Source organism: Rhinolophus hipposideros, assembly GCF_964194185.1.
Source record: "Rhinolophus hipposideros genome assembly, chromosome: 10".
Taxonomy (NCBI): domain Eukaryota; kingdom Metazoa; phylum Chordata; class Mammalia; order Chiroptera; family Rhinolophidae; genus Rhinolophus; species Rhinolophus hipposideros.
This window is the reverse complement of record NC_138056.1, coordinates 49,937,643-49,957,418: the sequence shown is the minus strand read 5'-3', so window position 1 is coordinate 49,957,418 and position 19,776 is coordinate 49,937,643. Positions and strand designations below refer to the sequence as shown.

The window sequence follows — 19,776 nt, the reverse complement described above, 5'->3', positions numbered from 1 at the left end:
AATTAAAAGGAGCAAACCACTGATACACAGCTGGGTAAATCTCATTTCTCACAAGCATGATTCTTAAATGGACTAATAAAGATTTAAAATGTTTTCAATTTTAACTTCTAACATAGTAAATACCAATAGATTTAACTCAGAGTTCTTCAGGGTCCTCAACAATTTTTAAATGTGCAAAGGGGTCATGAGTCCAAAAAGCTACTTCTGATCTAATAAAAGTTGAATATGGGCCCTACAATCTAACAACTACACTCCTGAGTACATACTGAAACTCTTAAACATTTGTGTGCACCACAGATGTACAAGAATGCTCATGCATTATTTGTAATACCAAAAATCTGAAAACAAAATATCCAATGACTGAACAATGGATGAATGAAAATATTCATATAGTGGAATTCTAAACAACATAAAAATAAATGAGCTATATCTATACCCATCAACACAGGCAATTCTCAGGAACATGGGTGATACTAAGGACCACAATTTGAGTGAAAAGGCAAGTTGCAGAAGAATATATATATAAGGTACAATTCCACTTACATAAAATATAAGACACGCAAACCTAAACGTATAGTTTTAGAATTGTGTAAATGATAAATATCTAGAAAATGATAAACACTAAATTAAGGATAGCGGTCATCTCTGGAGAAAAAGGGAGATGGAATTAGGGAAGGGCACACAGGGGGCTAAATTTTTATTTAATGATGACTGCTCTTAATCAAAGAATAGTCCTCCCTTATTATCAAGGTCATAATTCTCTTCAATTTTCAAGCTTTGGGTCTGAGATTCCTAGAGTAGTGAAAGAACAGAGAACATCCATCTGACGGGCAAGACTAATTGAATCAACTCCAGTGATCAAAGGGATATCAGACAACAAAGTACACATGTCCTCATGTCTGCTTTTCAAAAAAGGGCGGGGGGTGAAGGGCCAACTGCTACCCGGCAGGTAAAATAGCCTAGAAACCATAATATTTCATTTGGAGAACACTATCTTACCTAGAATCTCTCCTTATCGTCTTGTATGAAAGAATAAATGAGCGAATGTCAGTCATAAAAAGTTTTTGTAGCAGTATCAAGATTTTAACGTGCATAATTTTGGACTTCAGTTTGTTTTCTGGCTTCATAGCAGTCTATCCACTTGCCGTTAAAAGCAGCTTGCTCTGAAAAGTTAAAGAACTTTCAGAGCAAGAATGTATACCTATCATGAGTCAAAGATTTTTCTAGCTCTGCAACTCAGTTATTTCAACCTTGAAGTACTTACTCACTTTCATTGAGTAAAATACCTTTTTTGAGTCTCATGAGTACATTATAAGGATAAATAAAACGATCCTTCTAAAATTTTTTGAAATCTCCTGGTAGAAGAACCTATAAAAGTATTAAACTTTATTATTATGTTTAAAGTCTCATCTTCTAAATAAAAGGTGTGGTGCAATTCCGAGTTTACACAATAGGAAATCGCAATTGCTCCAAACTCAACTTCAGACGCTGTTTCAGTTATCTAGTGCTGAGTAACAACCACCCTCAAACTTCATGACTTTAAAACATAATTTATTCTACCTCTCATACAAGCAGCAAGAACAATGAAAGGTGCATAGGAGTACAAATGTATACGTAAGTAGCCTGTTTTGGCAGGAATACAGTGTAAGCAGGGAAGGTAGGGACTACAGGGAAAGGAAAAAGACTAAAAGTTTAGAATAATGAGCTACAATGACACATCCATCAGAAGGGCTAAAATTAAAAAGACTCAGCTCAAATGTTGGCAAGAATGTGGCTCCAACACTGTGAATGTAAAATAAAATAGTACATCTACTTTGGGAAAAGATGTGCAGTTTCTAATAAAACTAAACATACAACTACCCTTGACCCAGTTATTCCAACCCTAGGTGTTTGCCTACAAGAAATGAAAATATATATCCCCAAGAAGACTTGTACGAGAATGTTCATAGCTGCTGAATTTATAATTGCCCAAACGTGAAAACAGCCAGGTGTCCATCAACAGAAAAATACATAAACAAACTGTGGGTTATTAATATAATGGCATACTACTCAGCAATAAAAAGGAATCATCAATACATGCAATGATATGGATGAATCTCAAAAACACTATGATAAGTGAAAGAAGCATTATACCAAATAGTAAATACTATTTGATTCCACTTACATGCAGTTCTAGAATAGGCAAATCTAATCTATGGTGGGGGGAAAGAATCAGAATATTTTTGCCCCTGGGGAGAAGGGAGAAGGTGGAGGTCGGGATTAACAGAGAAGGGACATGAGGAGTTTTCTTGCTTGATGGAAAGCTCTGTATCTTGATAGGGATTTTGGTTATACAGATGCACGCATTTCTCAAAATTCAGCAAAGGCACACTTAAGGTTTGTGCATTACATTGAATATACATTTTACATCAAGAGGAAAACATAAAGCATTGAACTTTAATTAATAATGTCATGTTGAAGTATTTAGCGGAAAGTGTACAGATACCAGCAATTTACTTTGAAATGTGTCAAAAAATAAAATGAATTGATAGATGGAGAGAGGAATGGATAAATAGTAATGGATACATAAGTGATAAAATGGGTATAGTAAAACATTAATGGTAGAATTCAGGTAGCAGGTGAACATAAATTCACTGCAAAATTCTTCCAACTTTGTTGTATGTGTGAAAATATTCATTAAGGGGGAGGAGGGAGGCTTTTCACACCATGTTAGAATTTGTCCTTAATCCTTCCGTCAATAGAAAGTTTTCAAAGGGAAACAAAGAAGCACCTAAATCTGTAAGAAGTGATCAGTCAAGGTTTAAAGAGGTATTCACTGACCCAGAGAATATAGCTACAAATGGAAAGGAACAGCATGTACAAAAACAATCAGTTTAAGGTTGTGTGGCACCTTAGGGACTCCAATGCACTTCCCACTGCGAACACCTACAAATTCTGGTATATTCATAATATATTCAAACAAACGAATGGGAGGGAGGAAGGAAGGGAGGATAGAAGAAAGGAAGGAATGAAGGGAGGAAGGAAGAAAGGAAAGAAGGAAGGAAGAGAGGGAAAGAAGGTGTACAAAGGTGAGCAGTCAAATAAGAGACCTCCCCAAATAAACATTTAACCTTCCCACCTCACACCCCTGAAACACAACGTTTGCTCTTAAGGCCTTTCATTACTGAGGGTCGTCTTTACTTAGTCAACAGATTGTACATATTAACCGCACTTACAAAATACCTTCATAGCAACACCTAGATTAGTATTTTATTAAATGATTGGATACTATAGCCTAGTCAAGTTCACACATAAAAGTTCACACAAACTACCAGCACAGATGAGGAAGCCACAATTAGAGTATGATTTTTTTAAACTTACTTTGACTAGATTCCAATTCAACTAATATTTATTGAGCACCTAGTATTTTCCAGGCACTTCACTGTGTGTTTTCAGGTAGATAGATTATAGATAGATAGATAGATAGATAGATAGATAGATAGATAGATAGATAGATAGATAGATAGATAGAGATAGATATACATATAATCATGCCATTTAATTCTCATAACCCTGCCAAATATCCTTATTCTCATTTTATGGAACGTAAACTGATACAAAGAATGATTAAGTGATTTGCCCAAAGTGACAAGGTTCAATGGAACAAAGTTCAGAGAGGAATCTTGATTCTGACTCCAAGTCATTATATCATGTACTTTCCCCACAGTAAAACATGTAAGAATTTCATTTCCGTCACTGTAAAATGCTTTTGCTGTCTCTTTTGGGCTCTGTCATTTTGCAGGGTCCCTTCTTCATGCCTTTACTTCTTTTAAAATGTTTTTTCGCACTACCTAAAACTCTCCAGGTGAGTTTTTCCACTGACTGGGAAATAGTTGGCAAAGTGACAAGGGTATAACTCAAAACCTAAGAAACAACTTGACATTTTAACCTGAACTAATTAATAATGACTGGGCAAGACTTTCATTTAAATGTTTACTATTCTGTGTAGTCCAGCTCAGCCCAACCATTTGAAGTATTTATTCTCCTTATTTATCCTTATTTATCCATTTAACCAGTTACTGTTCCATTAAGGTCAATCATTTCTTCCAACATGTGCTACCAAATGACAATTCTTCCTAGTTAATATCTCAGACAAACTGGGTAAATGCCAAATCCAGATTAGACTTCAAAATGTGCTTAGTCTTCAAGTATTACTAAGCTCTAATTAGTAACTACAGACTTAAGTCTAAAGATGGTTTGATTTGAGCTTAGTGAAGGTATTAGGAGCAAATGAGAATGAAAACTTTCTGAAATGAAAAAGTTCAATTTTAAGTTCTAATTTTGCTCATTACCCAGGACAATCATTTTCAAACTTTCCTTCACACGCGTGTTTTCACCGTGTGATTGTGAGGGAAGGGCGGCATTGAACAGCTAACTTCGTTTTCAAAGTTAGAAACCTGGGTTACAGTACAAGGCCCAGGATCCTGAACAAGTCGTTATCCTTTTGAATTTGGTTTCCTTACATCAAATAGGGACAACACCTCCACCTCGCAGGGAAAACAACTTAAAAGTGCTTTCTGAACTGTAAAGCCTTGCTTCTTCAAGTATAGTCTCCATGCAGAGCAGCAGCATTGTAATAACCTACAATGTATAAGAAATTCAGACTCTAAGGCCACGTTCTGGACCTACGGAATCAGAATATGCATTTTAATAAGATCTCCAGGCAACTCACAAGCACATTAAAGTCTGAGAACCGCTGCTGCAAAGCACTCTACAGATGTTAGTGCTTTCCACCATAAAAAAATATGCATTAGGAGCTTTTTATTAAAATTTTATTGGGAAACATTGGGAACACTTTGTTTTTCCAGAGCCCATCAGTTCCAAGTAGTTGTCCTTCCCTCTAGTTGTGGAGGGCGCAGCTCAGCTCCAAGTCCTGTCGCCGTTTTCAATCTTTAGTTTCAGGGGGCGCAGCCCACCATCCCATGCAGGAATTGAACCAGCAACCTTGTTGTTGAGAGCTCGCGCTCTAACCAACTGAGCCATCCAGCTGCCCCTCCAGCAGCTCAGCGGCAGCTCATTGTCTTCAATCTTGTTGTGGAGGGTGCAGCTCACTGGCCTGTGTGGGAATCGAACTGGCAACGCTGTTGTGCAGAGCTCACGCTCTAACCAACTGAGCCATCCGGCCGCCCCATTAGGATCTTTTTTTTTGTCCTGAGGACGTCCTATGTTCCTGTAACTCATTAACAATATAACATCAACAATATTTGACATCGTCATTCTCAGCTCAACCGTTTCCCATACTGACAAACTACAGAATGTGGATTCTGGTCTACCACTAATTTGCAACATAATCTTGGGCAAATCACTTCAATTCCCAAGGTCTTTCTCCTTATATGTAAAAGGAGAAGGTCAGACCAGTAATTTCCAACCAAAGGTCCTTGTTCCCACTGGGGTGTGAAAAACTGGTAATGAAAGGAGGCAAGAAGTATGGTAGTTAAAGAGCATTGCTTTGAAATCAAATGGCCCTTGGGTCACTTAGATTCTGCTACTTAACAGAGTGTGACCTAGGGCAAGTTACTTAACCTTCCTAAACTTCAGTGTCCTCAATTGCAAAATTAGCATTATAATAAATAGTACCTACCTCAGAGATCAAGCAGTACACCATCTGGTTACAAATGAGTGCTCTGTTAGGTAACTTTCAGGATGACAGAAACAGTCTATGTCTCAATTGGGATGGTGGTTACACAGATGTATACACCTGTCTAACTTTTCAAACTATACACTTAAAATGAATGTATTTTATTGTAAGTAAATCATACCTAACAAAGCTAATTTTAAAAGTAAAAAAGAAAGAGAGAAAGGGAATGTGCTCTGGAGTCACACTGTGTGAGTTTAAATCCTAGCTTTGCAAAGTGGAAAACCTTGCATAAATTATTTAACCCCTCTGTGCCCTAAATTTCTGTATCTATAAAGTAGGACCACTAACTGAATCTAACTTAAAAGGGTTGTTATGAGGATTATAATAAGGGTTCTTATGAAATAATATACGCATCGAGCTTTGCCCATTAAGTGCCCCATAATATTAGCTATTATTATTTGTATTGGCTATTTTCAGTATTTCAAAAATCACATTTATCCACAATAAGGAAGCAATGAAAATATTATGCTGTTCTGCTTTGAACTAGAATTATATCAATACATTAAGGTAATCAGTGAGTGCATCTCATGAATCAATACAGTGTGGTCACTGACTAGAGCTCCTCTGACAGTACATATGCCTTTGATTAATGAAAATGGGGGTAAATACATTAATAATTACAATTTATACAGAAGTAATAATAAATTACTATTTATGTAAGAATAATGATAAATTCATGAGCCCAACAAAGAAAATAAAAGGGTTCTTTCTAATGAAAAGGTTAAAATAGTTGCTATGTTACCATATGACCCAGCAATTCCACTTTTGGGTCTCAAAGAGCTGTCTGTACACCCGTGTCATGGCAGCACTATTCACAATAGCCAAGAGGTGGAAGCAACCCAAGTGTCCATCAACAGAGGAATGGGTAAGCAAAATGTGGAATATACATGCAATGGAATATTACTCAGCCTTTAAAAAGAAGGAAATTCTAACACATGCTACAACATAGATGAACCACACAGGCAGTATGCTAAGTGAAACAAGCCAGCCACAAAAAGACAAATACATATAATTCCACTTCTATGAGATACCTAGAGTAGTCAAATTTAGAAACAGAAAGTGGAATGTGGTTGCCAGCGTCTGAGGATGATGAGAAGGGAATGGGGAGTTCCAGTCCTACCAGATGAAAAGAGTTCTACAGGCTGGTTGCACAACAATGTGAATGTAACTAACACTACTGAGCTGTACACTTAAAAATGGTTAAGATGGTAAGTTTCGTGTGTATTTTCCCACGATAAATAAATAAATAAACAGCTGATATGGCAGTTCTTCTAGCACTAATTCTAAAGCCTTAATGCTGTAAGTTTTTACTAAGTACCCTTTCCTTGCATTCCAATGTACCACAAACATACGCCCATCACAGAACCTGAAAATATAGTGGCAGTTTTGACGGCAGATTTATACATTAAATTCTAAATCCTTTTGTATGCTGAATTTGGCTCTTCATTTGGCCTTCATTCTTCAGTTGACTTACAGGGGTTTTGAGCTATAAGTCGGAGGCAGTAGTGCTTGCCTGTCAATAATCCTTAGAAAAAAGACCATCTTCTTTAAGGTGACTAGATGCCCCCTCTGCCAGCCCATGGGACCCCAGGAACAAAAAAAGCCTCAAATATGCTCACTAACTTGAGGTTACAGAGAAGATAGTGGGAAGGAGCCTAAAGAAAAGTAGTAATGAGCTACAAGCAGCTAGCTGCCTTGAGTGGCATATATGTATGGCAGAGGCAGCTGGGTAAAGCGTCTCTGGTCTTGTGCTGCAGTGGCAAAGAAAGAAAGACCCCATTGAAGTGAATCCCATAATAATGGTCTAAAGACTAAGGATTGCCCTGCTTTCCTTTTGCCCAATTCCTGTGAATAGCATGGGAAGGGGGCAGCAAACCTGTAAGAAGGGACAACACCTGCTTAGCTTGAACCATCCTAGCCCAAGGACAAAAAGGAGATGGCTAAATGAGCCTATCAAAAGTTACCATCCATTCTCCCCATCCATAAATGTTTTACTAACCAGGTTACCCCCTCAGACTGAGATAGTCCCTATAAAACCCATAATTAGGAATTTATAAATATTTTTTAGCTTTCTGATAAATAAACCCTCTTCCATACTGTGTCAATTCTTAGACATTTGCCTTTCAAATACATTTTTAGGAATGCATTTCCCTTAAAAGTAGGAAATGCCTGCTTGAACTTATCTATCCATACCCCTACGGGCCTGTTAGCTACCTGGAACTGGCAGACTTCACATAGTTTTGTATTCTGAGTCAATGACAAAAAAGGTGTTCAGTAAGTATTTGCTGAATAAACAAAAAAAAATTTTGAAAAACATTTAGCTGGGTAATTCTCCTCTAAGGCGATAATGAAAGTATAGAATTCCCTTCCACTTCCCTTTAGATAATATTTCTTCCATGAAACCAACAGCACCTGGACTTCCACTTCCTGTAGACAGTATGTCTTGGTAAAAAGAGCTGTCAGACCTACATTTCAATACCATTCCTGCCACTCAATAGCTGTATGATGCTCAGCAGGTTACTTAATTTCTCTAAGACTCAGTGTCCTCATCTATAAAATGGGAATAACACTACCTACTTACTAGGAATGTTCTGAGGATTAGAAATACAGTCTTCACTTTGCAAGGTTCTAGTATGCACAAATTCCAGTTACCACAGTTTAGTTAAATAATACCAATCTCCCAACAAGACAATCTAAATTTCAGTTATCACAGTATATTAACTATAAATATATTACAACAGACTTTGCTGGTAGATCTTCAGTCCACAAATCACTGCATAAATAATAGAAGCACATCATCATCTGTGATTAACCAAGTCACTTCTTCCAAAGTTTGTTGGTGGATTTGACAAAATAAATTACAAAAGAACAATTAGGCTGTTGGAAGACTTGTCATCAGCAAAAATAAAAGCAAAGACACAATGGAATAATATCTTCAAAGTGTTGAGACAAAAATATCTCTCTGCCTGAATTTCTAACTATGGATAAAACATCAGGGCAAAGTCTGTTGGTGACAGTCACTGCACATCTGTTATTTAGCCCACGTACAGACAGCAAAGGGTGTCGTTGAGCTGCCTCCTTGTCTCCTGGTGATGAACTTCGCTGACATTTTACAAAAGTGAATAATCCAAAGAGGGTACAGGCAAACAATAATGAAAGGACAGCAGAGAAACAAACAGTGTCAATGTTGGAAGTGAAATTCCAATCATACATAAGTGGAGTGACAGACGGAAGAGCTGACAGGGTTGACCCTGCTGCCAGGTTAACCCCTCAGACTGAGGTGGCCACATGCAGCTAGAGGAACGCAGTGAAGGCAAACTTATTGACACAAATGAAGAAAGTGATTGTGAGAAAAGCATGAAGATGGACTAGAAGTGACACCAGCAAAAATCTTTGAATTAAAGGAACTCTCAAAGGTATTTCACAATATTGAAAGTGCAAAGAATAAACTGTTGGGAGCGGATCCAAACTTAGAAAGGAGTATGACCATTTACCAAGGCATAGAAAAAACCCTCATTCCAAGTTTCAAGACAAGAAGGCAAGCACTGTTCAAACTACTCTGGATACGTTCTTTTAGAAAGAAACAAAACAGTTTAATTCTCAATGTTTTTAATGTTTTAAACTACAGTGCACTAAACAGATATTAGTTTTACTATCTTTTCCACTTCTCTATATTGTTTTCATTTCTCTATACCAGGGGTGCCAAAAAAATGTATACGATGGATACTTTGGTCAGTGTTTTTCAAACAGTAGCTCGCTGTGATCAGAAGTGTCTGAACGCCAAATGGCAACTACTTTGAGCATCTCTTGTGATTGCAGAAGTCAAACGTGACTTGTATTCATCTTTTGTTACCGGTATTCTCATATATTGAGTATTACAATTTTAATACAGTTTTCCTTTCTTAAAGTGTGTGTGTGTGTGTGTGTGTGTGTGTGTGTGTATATTTGTGGCACCCTCTGTATTTATAACCAACAATAAAAGGGTTTACAATGTTTGATGAAAAATTTTAAAGGTCACAGAACAATGGGAACTTTTCCCATTAACGTGACTTTGCCAAGTTTAACTTGAGCGGTCATTTGTATTTATATCACTATGATATAAAGTGAGGATTGCCTGTATCTATCACTCCTGGCACATCAAGGTGCTTATTATTTCCAACTAAAGAGAAACTATCTACCCTTTCCCCTGGGCCTTATAATCTGCTCAAACAGAAAAGAAGATTGATCTTTGGTAACGTTAAGAAACAGCTTTTGACCAAGAATCAGTGCCATATCTGAACATATCTGAACATGCAATTCCCCTACTCATCTTTATGTTACCCAAAATACACACACCCTAATGCTGAAAGAGAAGCTTCTTGAATAGTTATTCAATTTGTCCTTTCTGATAGCAAACTATTTCATGCTTGTCCTCATCCCTTGCATGTAAGGGCAAAACAATGAAATGTGATAGAAGTAATATGGTAGGGCAGCAGGATGGCTCAGTTGGTTACAGCGCGAGCTCTGAACAACAGGGTTATTGGTTCGATTCCCACATGGACCAGTGAGCTGCGCCCTCCACAACTAGATTGAAGACAACGAGCTGGTTATAGCGTGAGCTCTCAACAACAAGATTGCCGGTTCAATTCCCACATGGGAGAGTGGGCTGCGCCCCCTGCAACTAAAGACTGAAAACAGCAACTGGACTTGGAGCTGAGCTGTACTCTCCACAACTAGATTGAAGGAACAATGACTTGGAGCTGATGGGCCCTGGAGAAACACACTATTCCCCAATAAAATTAAAAAAAAAAAAATTTTTTAAAAAAGAAATAATATGGTATAGTAGCTCTAGAGTCAGACCTCAACTTGAATACTACCTCTACACCACTTTTTGCAGCCTTAGATAATTTACTTCTAGAACTTCAATTTCCTAATCTGTGAAATGCGGATAAGAATAACTTCTTTTTGGAATTATGGTAAAGATCAAGAGAGGCAAGACAGACAAAGTGCTTAGCAACGTGTGATACATAGTAAACACTTAGGTATAGCTATTATCATTTTTATTACCCTTAATATTTCTATTAAGAATGACAAAAAATGCATTTGTTTTAAACATATCATTATTAATCAGCATATTTTTCAAAGATCAATTTCTCTTACTCCAAGATATGATAGATAACCACCACTTGCTGGGTAAAAAGACTTGACTGACCACAACTTCCTCCAGCTCATTTTCTCCCAAGGTACATGTGGAAAGGGCTGCCAACATTCACTCCTCCTCTTCTTGCAACCTCTGATTCCTATGTCAAAACTGTCCTTGCAGTCTGCGCAGAATTTCCTCTTCTGAGGACAATAAGAACTAAAGCCATTTCCCATTTCTCAGAGCTATCTGCCAGCACAGTAGTATCTTGCTCTCTCACAGCTCACATGACTTAACTGTCAGTTTTCTCTCTTGATTCTAATCCTTGGTTCTAAACCTCAGATCATTATTACCTATAATAACGCATACAGCTACAAAGAACCTAAAGGCCAACTAAAGCCAACCCCCGTTCTCTACCAAACAATTCCACCTAAAATATTCATGTGAGTTAGTTGAGCTATGTCTATTTCAACACTTTCAGTGACAGAAAGCCCTCTCCCTCTCAAGTCAAGACTATATCATTCCAAGACTATATCTTTATATAAAAAGTTTCTTTACGTTGAAGCAAAATCTCTCCCCTTAAGTTTCCACCCTAGGGCACTAAGTCCATGTTCTAGGGAATGACAGAACGTTTCATGCTCTATATGACAGCCCATCCAACATTTGAAGACCCTTGAGCTTCTTTTCCATGCAACACGTCCCGTTCAGAAAGCATGTTTGTTGTTATTGTCGTTTTTAGATGTTATTAACATCTAAACATTTCGTTTATTATGTATGTTGCTTTAACCTTCCTATTTGTCAGATTTTGTTTATTATTTATTTTCAGAACGCATGGTTTTAAGTCCCTTCCCTCACAGACCTCCTCTGGACCAGGTACGGACTTGCCAACATGATCTAACAACAAACTGGTAAGGTGCTTCCTTTGCCAACAGGTAGGCTGCCAGTGTCACTATAAATGATCCTTTTGCCCATATTCTTCCACTTTTAAGTAAAAAATGATTAATTACAACTAGTAATTCACGAAAAATCATGGAACGTTTAATTATAAATTCAACCTAGTAATTCAGGAAAAATCTTAGTCGAAATCGGGGTTTAAAGAGAATGGTGCTCAAGTCCTGAAAACCGCAACAAGAGTTCTGTTTTCTGTTTTTTAACTTAGCCAATTACTGGGATCAGAATTAAGCAGAATCCGCTGGCAGGAAACCCTAGCCTCTTTCTTACAAGCCAAACACACATGCCTGGGAGAAGGACCCAGCCACGGGAAGGTGAGCTCAAAACAGTTTTTGCTTCATGTCCTGAGAAAGTAGATCCAATGAAAGGAAGGAAGTCATAATAGCTCGCACATATTCTCTGTGCCTTGCCAGAAGCAGGGACCTGAAGAAGGATCAAACACGGTGGCCTCAAAACTGGACCAAAGTAAACAATAGAAGAAGAAGAGGCAGATTTTTCCCGTGCTCCCCTAGCCTGACACACACACGCACACACGCACACGCGTATACACTCACACGCACACGCGTACACGCACACGCACGCACGCACACACACGCACACACACGCGTACACGCACACACACGTACACGCACGCACACACGTGCACACACACGCACGCACACGCGTACACACACGCACACACACGCGCACACACACACGCGCGCACACACGTGCACACACACGCACGCACACACACGCACACACGCACGCACACGCGTACACACACACGCGCACACACGCACACACACGCACACACACGCGCACACACGCACGCACACACGCGCACACGCACACTCGCACACACACGCGCACACACGCGCACACGCACACACTCACGCACACGCACACACGCACACGCACACATGCGCGCACACACGCACGCACACACACACACACACACACACGCGCGCACACACACACGCACGCACGCACACCCCCCCAGAGGCGGCCAGCGCTGACCGTCAGGGGCAGCAGCCCGCGGAGGGTTGTTGCCCGAGCCCCCCGAAGGTGCCATCTGCGGGAGCCGCGTCCCCGACGACCCCCAACCCGGCCGCCGGACGGGAGGCAGAGCGCAGCCAGCAGGAGCCCGGCCCCGCGGGCTTTGGAGAGCCAGCCCGGGGAAGGAAGGGGCAGACCCGGTGCTCTGCCTCCCGCCTCCGGCGCCAGGAGACAGTCGGATAGTCAGTCGCCTTCAGAAAGCGGACGGTCTCCGGTGTGTGAGGAGAGTCTGGGCGGGAGGGGACGGAGGGTCGGGGGCGGGCGCTGAGGTGGGGGACCGCTTTCCTGCGGTGACCGAAGAGGTCTGCCGCCAAGTGAAACAGGAGAACGCGGCCTCCGCGTTTCCACGTCGGGGGCGGAGGGAGACTCAGCGAAGCCCTGCGCTCCTCGGGTGCCCTCGGGGCGACGGCGGCGCCGGCCGCACAGGGGCAGGTGCCCCGGGCCCCCCTCTAAGCAGGGAGCCCCCCAATCTCCCAACGCACCTGGCTGTGCCCCCTCCGGCCCTCAGACAGGAGCTCCTATTCCCGACCCTGCCCCTCCGGCTTCCCCGTGGGTCCAGTGGGGACCCCCCACTCGGCGTCCGCTGCCCAGCCCGACCGGACCCCCCGCAGGGACACACTGGATGCCGATCCGGCCCCTTCACGGCGGTTTCCCCAGTCCTGCCGCCGGCCAGGGCTCGCACTTCCCCCCGCGGCCGGGCCTGCCGCCTCCCTGGCGACCAGGTCCGCCCGCTCCCGACCTCACACGGAGTCTCCCCCTCAGCCCGGCGCCCTCCTGCCCTCCCGCCCGCCTCAGGCCGGGGCCCGGGGACCGTAGCCGCACTCACAGAACTCGGCGATGTACCAGGTCACCGCGTAGTTCTCTTCGCACCAGTCCAGCGTGGAGGTCGTGCGGCCCCAGTAGCCCTCGCGATCCGCGGCCGGAGCCATCGCGCGCGCAGCCGCCACCACCCAGGCGCTCCGCTCGCGGCGATCGGCTCCGCGGGCTGCCAGGCGGGCTCCGGCCCTGCTCGCGCGCTGCCTCGCGCCCCGCCCTCCCTCCCCGAGGGGCGGGGCCGGCCCCGTCATGACGAGGCCCAGAGCGGAGGCCCCGCCCACCGGCCCCAAGACACCGCCCCGACCGTGCGCGCGTGCGCAGGCCCCACCCCGAGAGCACCGGGGTTGCCCTGCACCCTCCTTCCCCTGGAAGGGGTATGATCCTGCAAGGCCGGTGGCTGTGACTTGGGCGGCCTGCCTTGCCTCGACTCGCCCTTGGCCGTAAGTTCAGGGTTTCTGATATTCCGGAGGCGGTTTACTGTCAGGATGTGTCGGAGCCTCCATCTGTGTGTGTGGTTTGATTTAATTGGGACGGGGGTGGGATGAAACCGTCAACCAAGCTCTGGCTTGATAAAACCTGTGCAGAAATGCACCTTAGTATCTTCCTGTGGCCGCAGGCCTCGAAGAAGCCCAGAAACAGCCCCCAGACTCCCCAGAAATACAGTGATTTTCCGTTAAAGGTATAAGTGTCTTGGAAACGCAAGGGAAAGGACAACAACCCTGGACTGGACAAAAAAATTTTCATGGGTTTTGAGGTCCTAAAAGAAGAGTGCCGCCAGGACATGAAAGTAGAGTTTACCTGCTTCAGTTTGGGTTTCCATGTCCAAAGGTCTCTACCCTCTAATTATAATTGTGCCCTACCCTCAAGGCAACCAACAGGTTCCCCTACTTCCTCAAGACACCAATACTCCACAGAGCTGCGGAGGGATCTTTTTAAAACACAAAGGCCAACTGCCTTTGCCCTTTGGATTCAGCTACGCCAAACATTTCCTTAGTTTGGAATGTGCTTGGTCCACTTCCACCTTCCTGCCTTCGCTCCTGCGCTTCAGCTGGGGCAGCCTTCCTCTTCACTGTTTGGCTAACTCCCACTGGCCCTTCAAAATCCAGCTTCCTGAAGCCTGCGGTGACTCTCACCACTAAGAGCTCCCCTGCCCTTTGTTGACGTCCACCCCGTGCTACATCCAGATTAGAAAGCTTGCTTTCTAGTCTTCACGTTCCTAGCACCCAAGACTCTGCCTGACCATGCAGTTTGAAATGAAAAACATAGTTAAGGATAATACAATTGCTGTTTTCTAAAGAAATAATTCAGATAAGGTTAAAGGTAAAAGAAAAACAAAAAATCGACAGATGAGGAGCCCACAGCCTCTACAAAGTGACCTTAGCTGATGATAAATGTAGAACTTTTACTTACGGAGTCCAAAACCTAGCAATAGAGGCAGTGTGTTTTAATAGAAATAGTAGGATATCTAAATTTTTTTTAACAGTAGACATTGAGCCTGCGATGTACCCTTGGCTGACTGTTCCCTTGGCTGACTGTTGGGAACACACAGAGGTAAATAGGAAAGATCCAAAAGGGCAGTCTCCAGAGAGATAAATAAAAGGTGTGGGAAAATTTCTATTTCTAATTAATTTTTTTCTATTTCTAATCATCCCATCCTCTAAAATTTCTCTTTTGTTTATGTTTTAATACATAAAATTGTAATAAGTGTATATATTTTATAAATGAATAAATTACATATATTTGTATACTCAAAATGAGTATGCAGAAATACTCAAAGTAATTTGCTGATGAGATTGCAGTGAAAACAGTGTAGAGGCCACAATAATAAGGTGTGATAATACTTTGCTAGGAGTAAACCAAAAATTAGGGTGTTGTGGGAGCCCCTTTGTGGAAAGAAAGCCTGACCCAGCCAAGAGATTCAAGGCAGGAGAGGCGGCCTTGGCTAAGTCCTGCGCATTGTTCAGCAACAATGGAATAAAACAAAACAAAACAAAAAACCCTACTATGACCGGGACAAAATTTAGGAGAGAAAAATTCCCCTGCCCAAGAGAAAAAGGTTCATTGCATAATATCACTCAGAAAGTACAAAGTGGATTTCACAGTTCTTTGAGCAATGTCTATCTTCCTTTTCTCTCTTTTTCTAAAAAAAATTATTTCCCCTGAATATAAAAGCAATGCGTGGAAATACAAGGGACCCAGAATTGCCAAAATTATCTTGAAAAAGAAGAACAAAGTTGGAGGACTCACACTTCCCGATTTCAACACTTTCTACAAAAGCTACACGAATCAAGACAGTGTAATACTGGTATGAGGATAAACATGTAGATCAATGGAGAATAGTGAAGAGACTCCAGAAATAAACCCTTATATTTATGGTCAATTGATTTTCAACAAGGATGTCAAGACTATTCAATAAGGAAAGAATTGTCTTTTCAACAAATGATGCTGGCGCGACTGGATAGCCGCATACAAAAGAATGAAATTAGACTCCTTTCTGCCACAATAAACAAAATTTAACTCAAAACAAATCATAGAGTTATATGTAAGAGCTAAAACTATAAAACTCTTAGAAGTTTATATAAAAGTAAATCTTTGTAACAATGATTTACTTGCAATGGTTTCTTAAATAAAATATCAAAAGTACAGAAAACAATTAAAAGTAGATAAATTGGACTTCATCAAAATTAAAAACTTTTTCATTACAAATGTTACCATCAAGAAAGTGAAAAGACAACCTAAGATGGGAGAAAATACTTGCAAATCATGTATCTGATGAGACTTGTACTCAGAATATATAAAGAACTCTTACAACTCAAAAACACAACACAATGAGAAAATGGACAAAGCATCTGAACAGACATTTCTTCAAGGAAGATATGCAAATGGCCAATAATCACAGGAAAAGATGTTCATGTTGCCGTTAGAGAAATGCAAAATAAAACCACAATGAGATGCCACGTCACACACACTAGGATGGCTATAATCAAAAAGACAAAATGATAAGTGTCGACAAAGATGTGGAGAAATTGGAACCCTCATACGTTACTGGTATATAAAATAATGCAACCACTATGGGAAACAGTTTGGCAGTTCCTCAAAATGCTAAAGTTACCATGTCACCTAATAATTCTGTTCTTAGTTACATACCAAGAGAATAGAAAACACGTCCACGAAAAATTGTACAAGGATGTCCATAGCAGCATTATAATAGCCAAAGAGTGAAAACAAACCAAATTCCATCATCTGATGAACGAATTCATAAAATGTGGAATAGTCATACAATGGAATATTATTTGGCAATAAAAAGAAATGAAATACTGATACATGATACAACATGGATGAACCTTGAAAACATTATGCTGCATCAAAGAAGCCAAACACAAAAAGGTACATATTGTATGATTCCATTTATAGAAAACATCGAGAATAGGCAAATCTGTAGAGATAGAAAGTAAATTAGTAGTTGGCTGGGAGAGGGAGTGGGAATTTCTTTTGGCATGGTGAGTATTCTAAAATTAAATTGTGGTAATGGTTGCACAACTCTGTGAATATGCAAAAAAAACCCATTGAATTGTATATATTGTACACAAAATGTTTTAAATGGTTGGATTTTATGGTATGTGAATTATATCTAAATAAATCTGTTATTTTTAAAAAGCAGTACATTCTTATGTTGGAAAATTTAGACAATACCCAAAAAGGTGTAAAAAATAAAGGAAAGCACTCAGTCATAATCCTACCCACTAGCAATAACCATTGTTGACATTTAAGTGTATTTTCTTCCAGCATTTTATCTATGGATTTTTTTTACATGATAATGCAAATGCTGCCTTTATATTTCATATTCTTTCATAAGCATTTCTCATGCCATTAAAAATCCTTGTAAATGTATTAATAGTTATATTCAATTTTATAGATATACCACAATTTATTATATATCTATGTTACTGTTCCCTTACTATGGGGTAGATTGTTTTCAATACCTATATTTATTTTTTTACTAACAAATGAGAACACAAGTTTGGGAAGCTTTAAGCCAGATTCCTGTTGAAAACACTTTTTGCTAGTTCCCAACAACAAAAGAAATCCAAGCTGCAAGCCCCTCCATGCTCCTCTATACCCCAGGTTTCCCTCCTCCATAGTTCCTCTCACTTTTCATAACAGTCTGTTTAACAGTCAGTCTTACAGACCCTGTCTCATTCTATCTCTGTATCTCCAGTCCCTTGCTTGGGCCTGACACAGAGTTGGTGCTCAGGGAATATTTATGGAACAGTAATAATAGGTAATGTTTATTGAGCATTTACCATGGCCAGACCCTGTTCTGAGCTGTTTATATATATTAATTCAGTTAATACAACAACCCTATGAGGTAGATATGATTCTTTTCCCATTTCATAGTTAGGGACATTAAAGTACAAAGAAGTTACTTGCCTGAATATATATAACTAATTAGTAGCAGAGCCCAGATTTAAATTTAGGCAGTTTAGCTTCAGAGCTACATTTTTAAAAATTGCTAATAAGTTTGTAAAATATTGATAATGAAGCTTAACTCTGAAAATTTTACAGGGCTATAGGGAACACCCATGAGAGTAAGCTCCATGAGTGTAGGAACCATGTAATACCCTTGTACCCCCAACAACAGCTTGGTACAGGTTAAGTCCTCAATGAATATGAGGTAAATGAATGACTAAAAAGCAGGGATGAGAAAAGGTACAAGAGAATAAGAATTTTTTAATGTTATTATGTTTGTTCTTTACTTTCTCAGTTTAATATAAAAAACAATACAAATTCATTATGGAAAATTTAAAAATACAGGTAAGAAAAGTTTTATGAAATATACAATATATAAAAATAATATAACATAACTAAAGTATTAACAATAATAATGAAATCAATCTTTCTTCCCCCTTTCTTCTGCCTCCTCCCCCCACTCCGGTTCAAGCTGTTGTTTCTCAGTCTAGTTGTGTAAGACACAGCTCCCTGGCCCATGCTGGTATTATGAGCCTTGAGCTCCCTCCGGCTGAGGCAGTCAGTCGCCAGTTGTCGGTAGGCAGCTCACAGCAGCTCATGGCAGCCCAGCTCCTGGGAGAGCCATTGTTCAGCGCTCCAACCACCTGAGCCACTGGGCCAGCCCATGAAATCAATCTTGATATAACCACCACCAAGCGTAAGAGATAGAACTTAACTGATTCCTTAAGCACCTTTTTGTGCTTCAATCTCAGTACTTCCCTCTCTCCAGAAGCAACTACCTTCCTGGATTTTATCATATTTTTACTTTTCTATATACTTTTATCACATGAATGTATCCCTGAACACAGATTTTGCATGTTTTTGAATTTTATAAAAGATTCATATGGTAAGTATTCTTCTGAGTCTTGCTTTTGATTTTTTACCTCAACATTATACTTTTAAGGTTCAATCCACATTGTTGCATAAAGCTGTAGTTTCTTCATTTTTACTCTTTTATAATAAGCTTCCTATTGTATAACAATACCACAATATATTTATCAATTTTCCTGAGATGGATATAAGTTGTTTTGTATTTTTGCTATTATAATCAATGCTACCCTGAACATTCATTTTTACAAATCTGATACACATGTGCAAGAGTTTCTTAGGCATATTACCTATGAATGGAAGAATCTGCACATTTTCAATTTTATTAAATGATGCCAAATAGTTTTCTAAAGTGGTTTTACCAATTTATATTTCCACAATAAAATTATGTTTCACAATGTAAAATGTATTTATACAATAAAAATATAATCCACAACAAAAATACACGAGGAATCATCTGAAAGTTTATCACTCAGTAGTAACCACTAATAACATTTTGATGTATAATTGGCCAAACATTTTGTGTGTGTTTGTGTGTGTGTGTGTGTGTGTGTGCTTTATTAAAACACATATGTGTGTTTTATTAAAATAGAATTCAAAAATACAGATTATTTTGGAGCTTCCTGTTTTCACTTATAAAACATGATAAACATTAAAGAATAAATGTTTTATGTACCTGCTGATACTTACTCTTCCAGAAACATTATTAGAATAATCATCACTCTCAATCCCAGAGTTTGAGATTCAGCTGCAGCCTTTGTAGCTGGAGCCCAGGACTGACTCTTCAGGCAGTTAGTGCTTCCTTCTCCTTGTCTCCTAGCACCATCCACATTTCCCA

General features: G+C 40.2%; 1 protein-coding gene across 2 annotated transcripts in view; it reads right to left on the bottom strand.

The window, feature by feature from the left end:
• ACER3 (alkaline ceramidase 3) overlaps positions 1–13,822 on the bottom strand; it is a 116,321-nt gene extending 102,499 nt beyond the window's left edge. Inside the window, exon 1 of one of the 2 annotated variants that reach the window (XM_081065074.1) lies at positions 13,612–13,822. In XM_081065074.1, coding sequence (XP_080921200.1) covers positions 13,612–13,714 — 103 coding nt within the window. In that variant the 5' untranslated portion in view covers positions 13,715–13,822. The remainder of the gene's footprint in view (positions 1–13,611) is intronic. The other variant, XM_081065075.1, reaches the window with a different exon arrangement.
• Between the last annotated feature and the right edge of the window lie 5,954 nt (positions 13,823–19,776).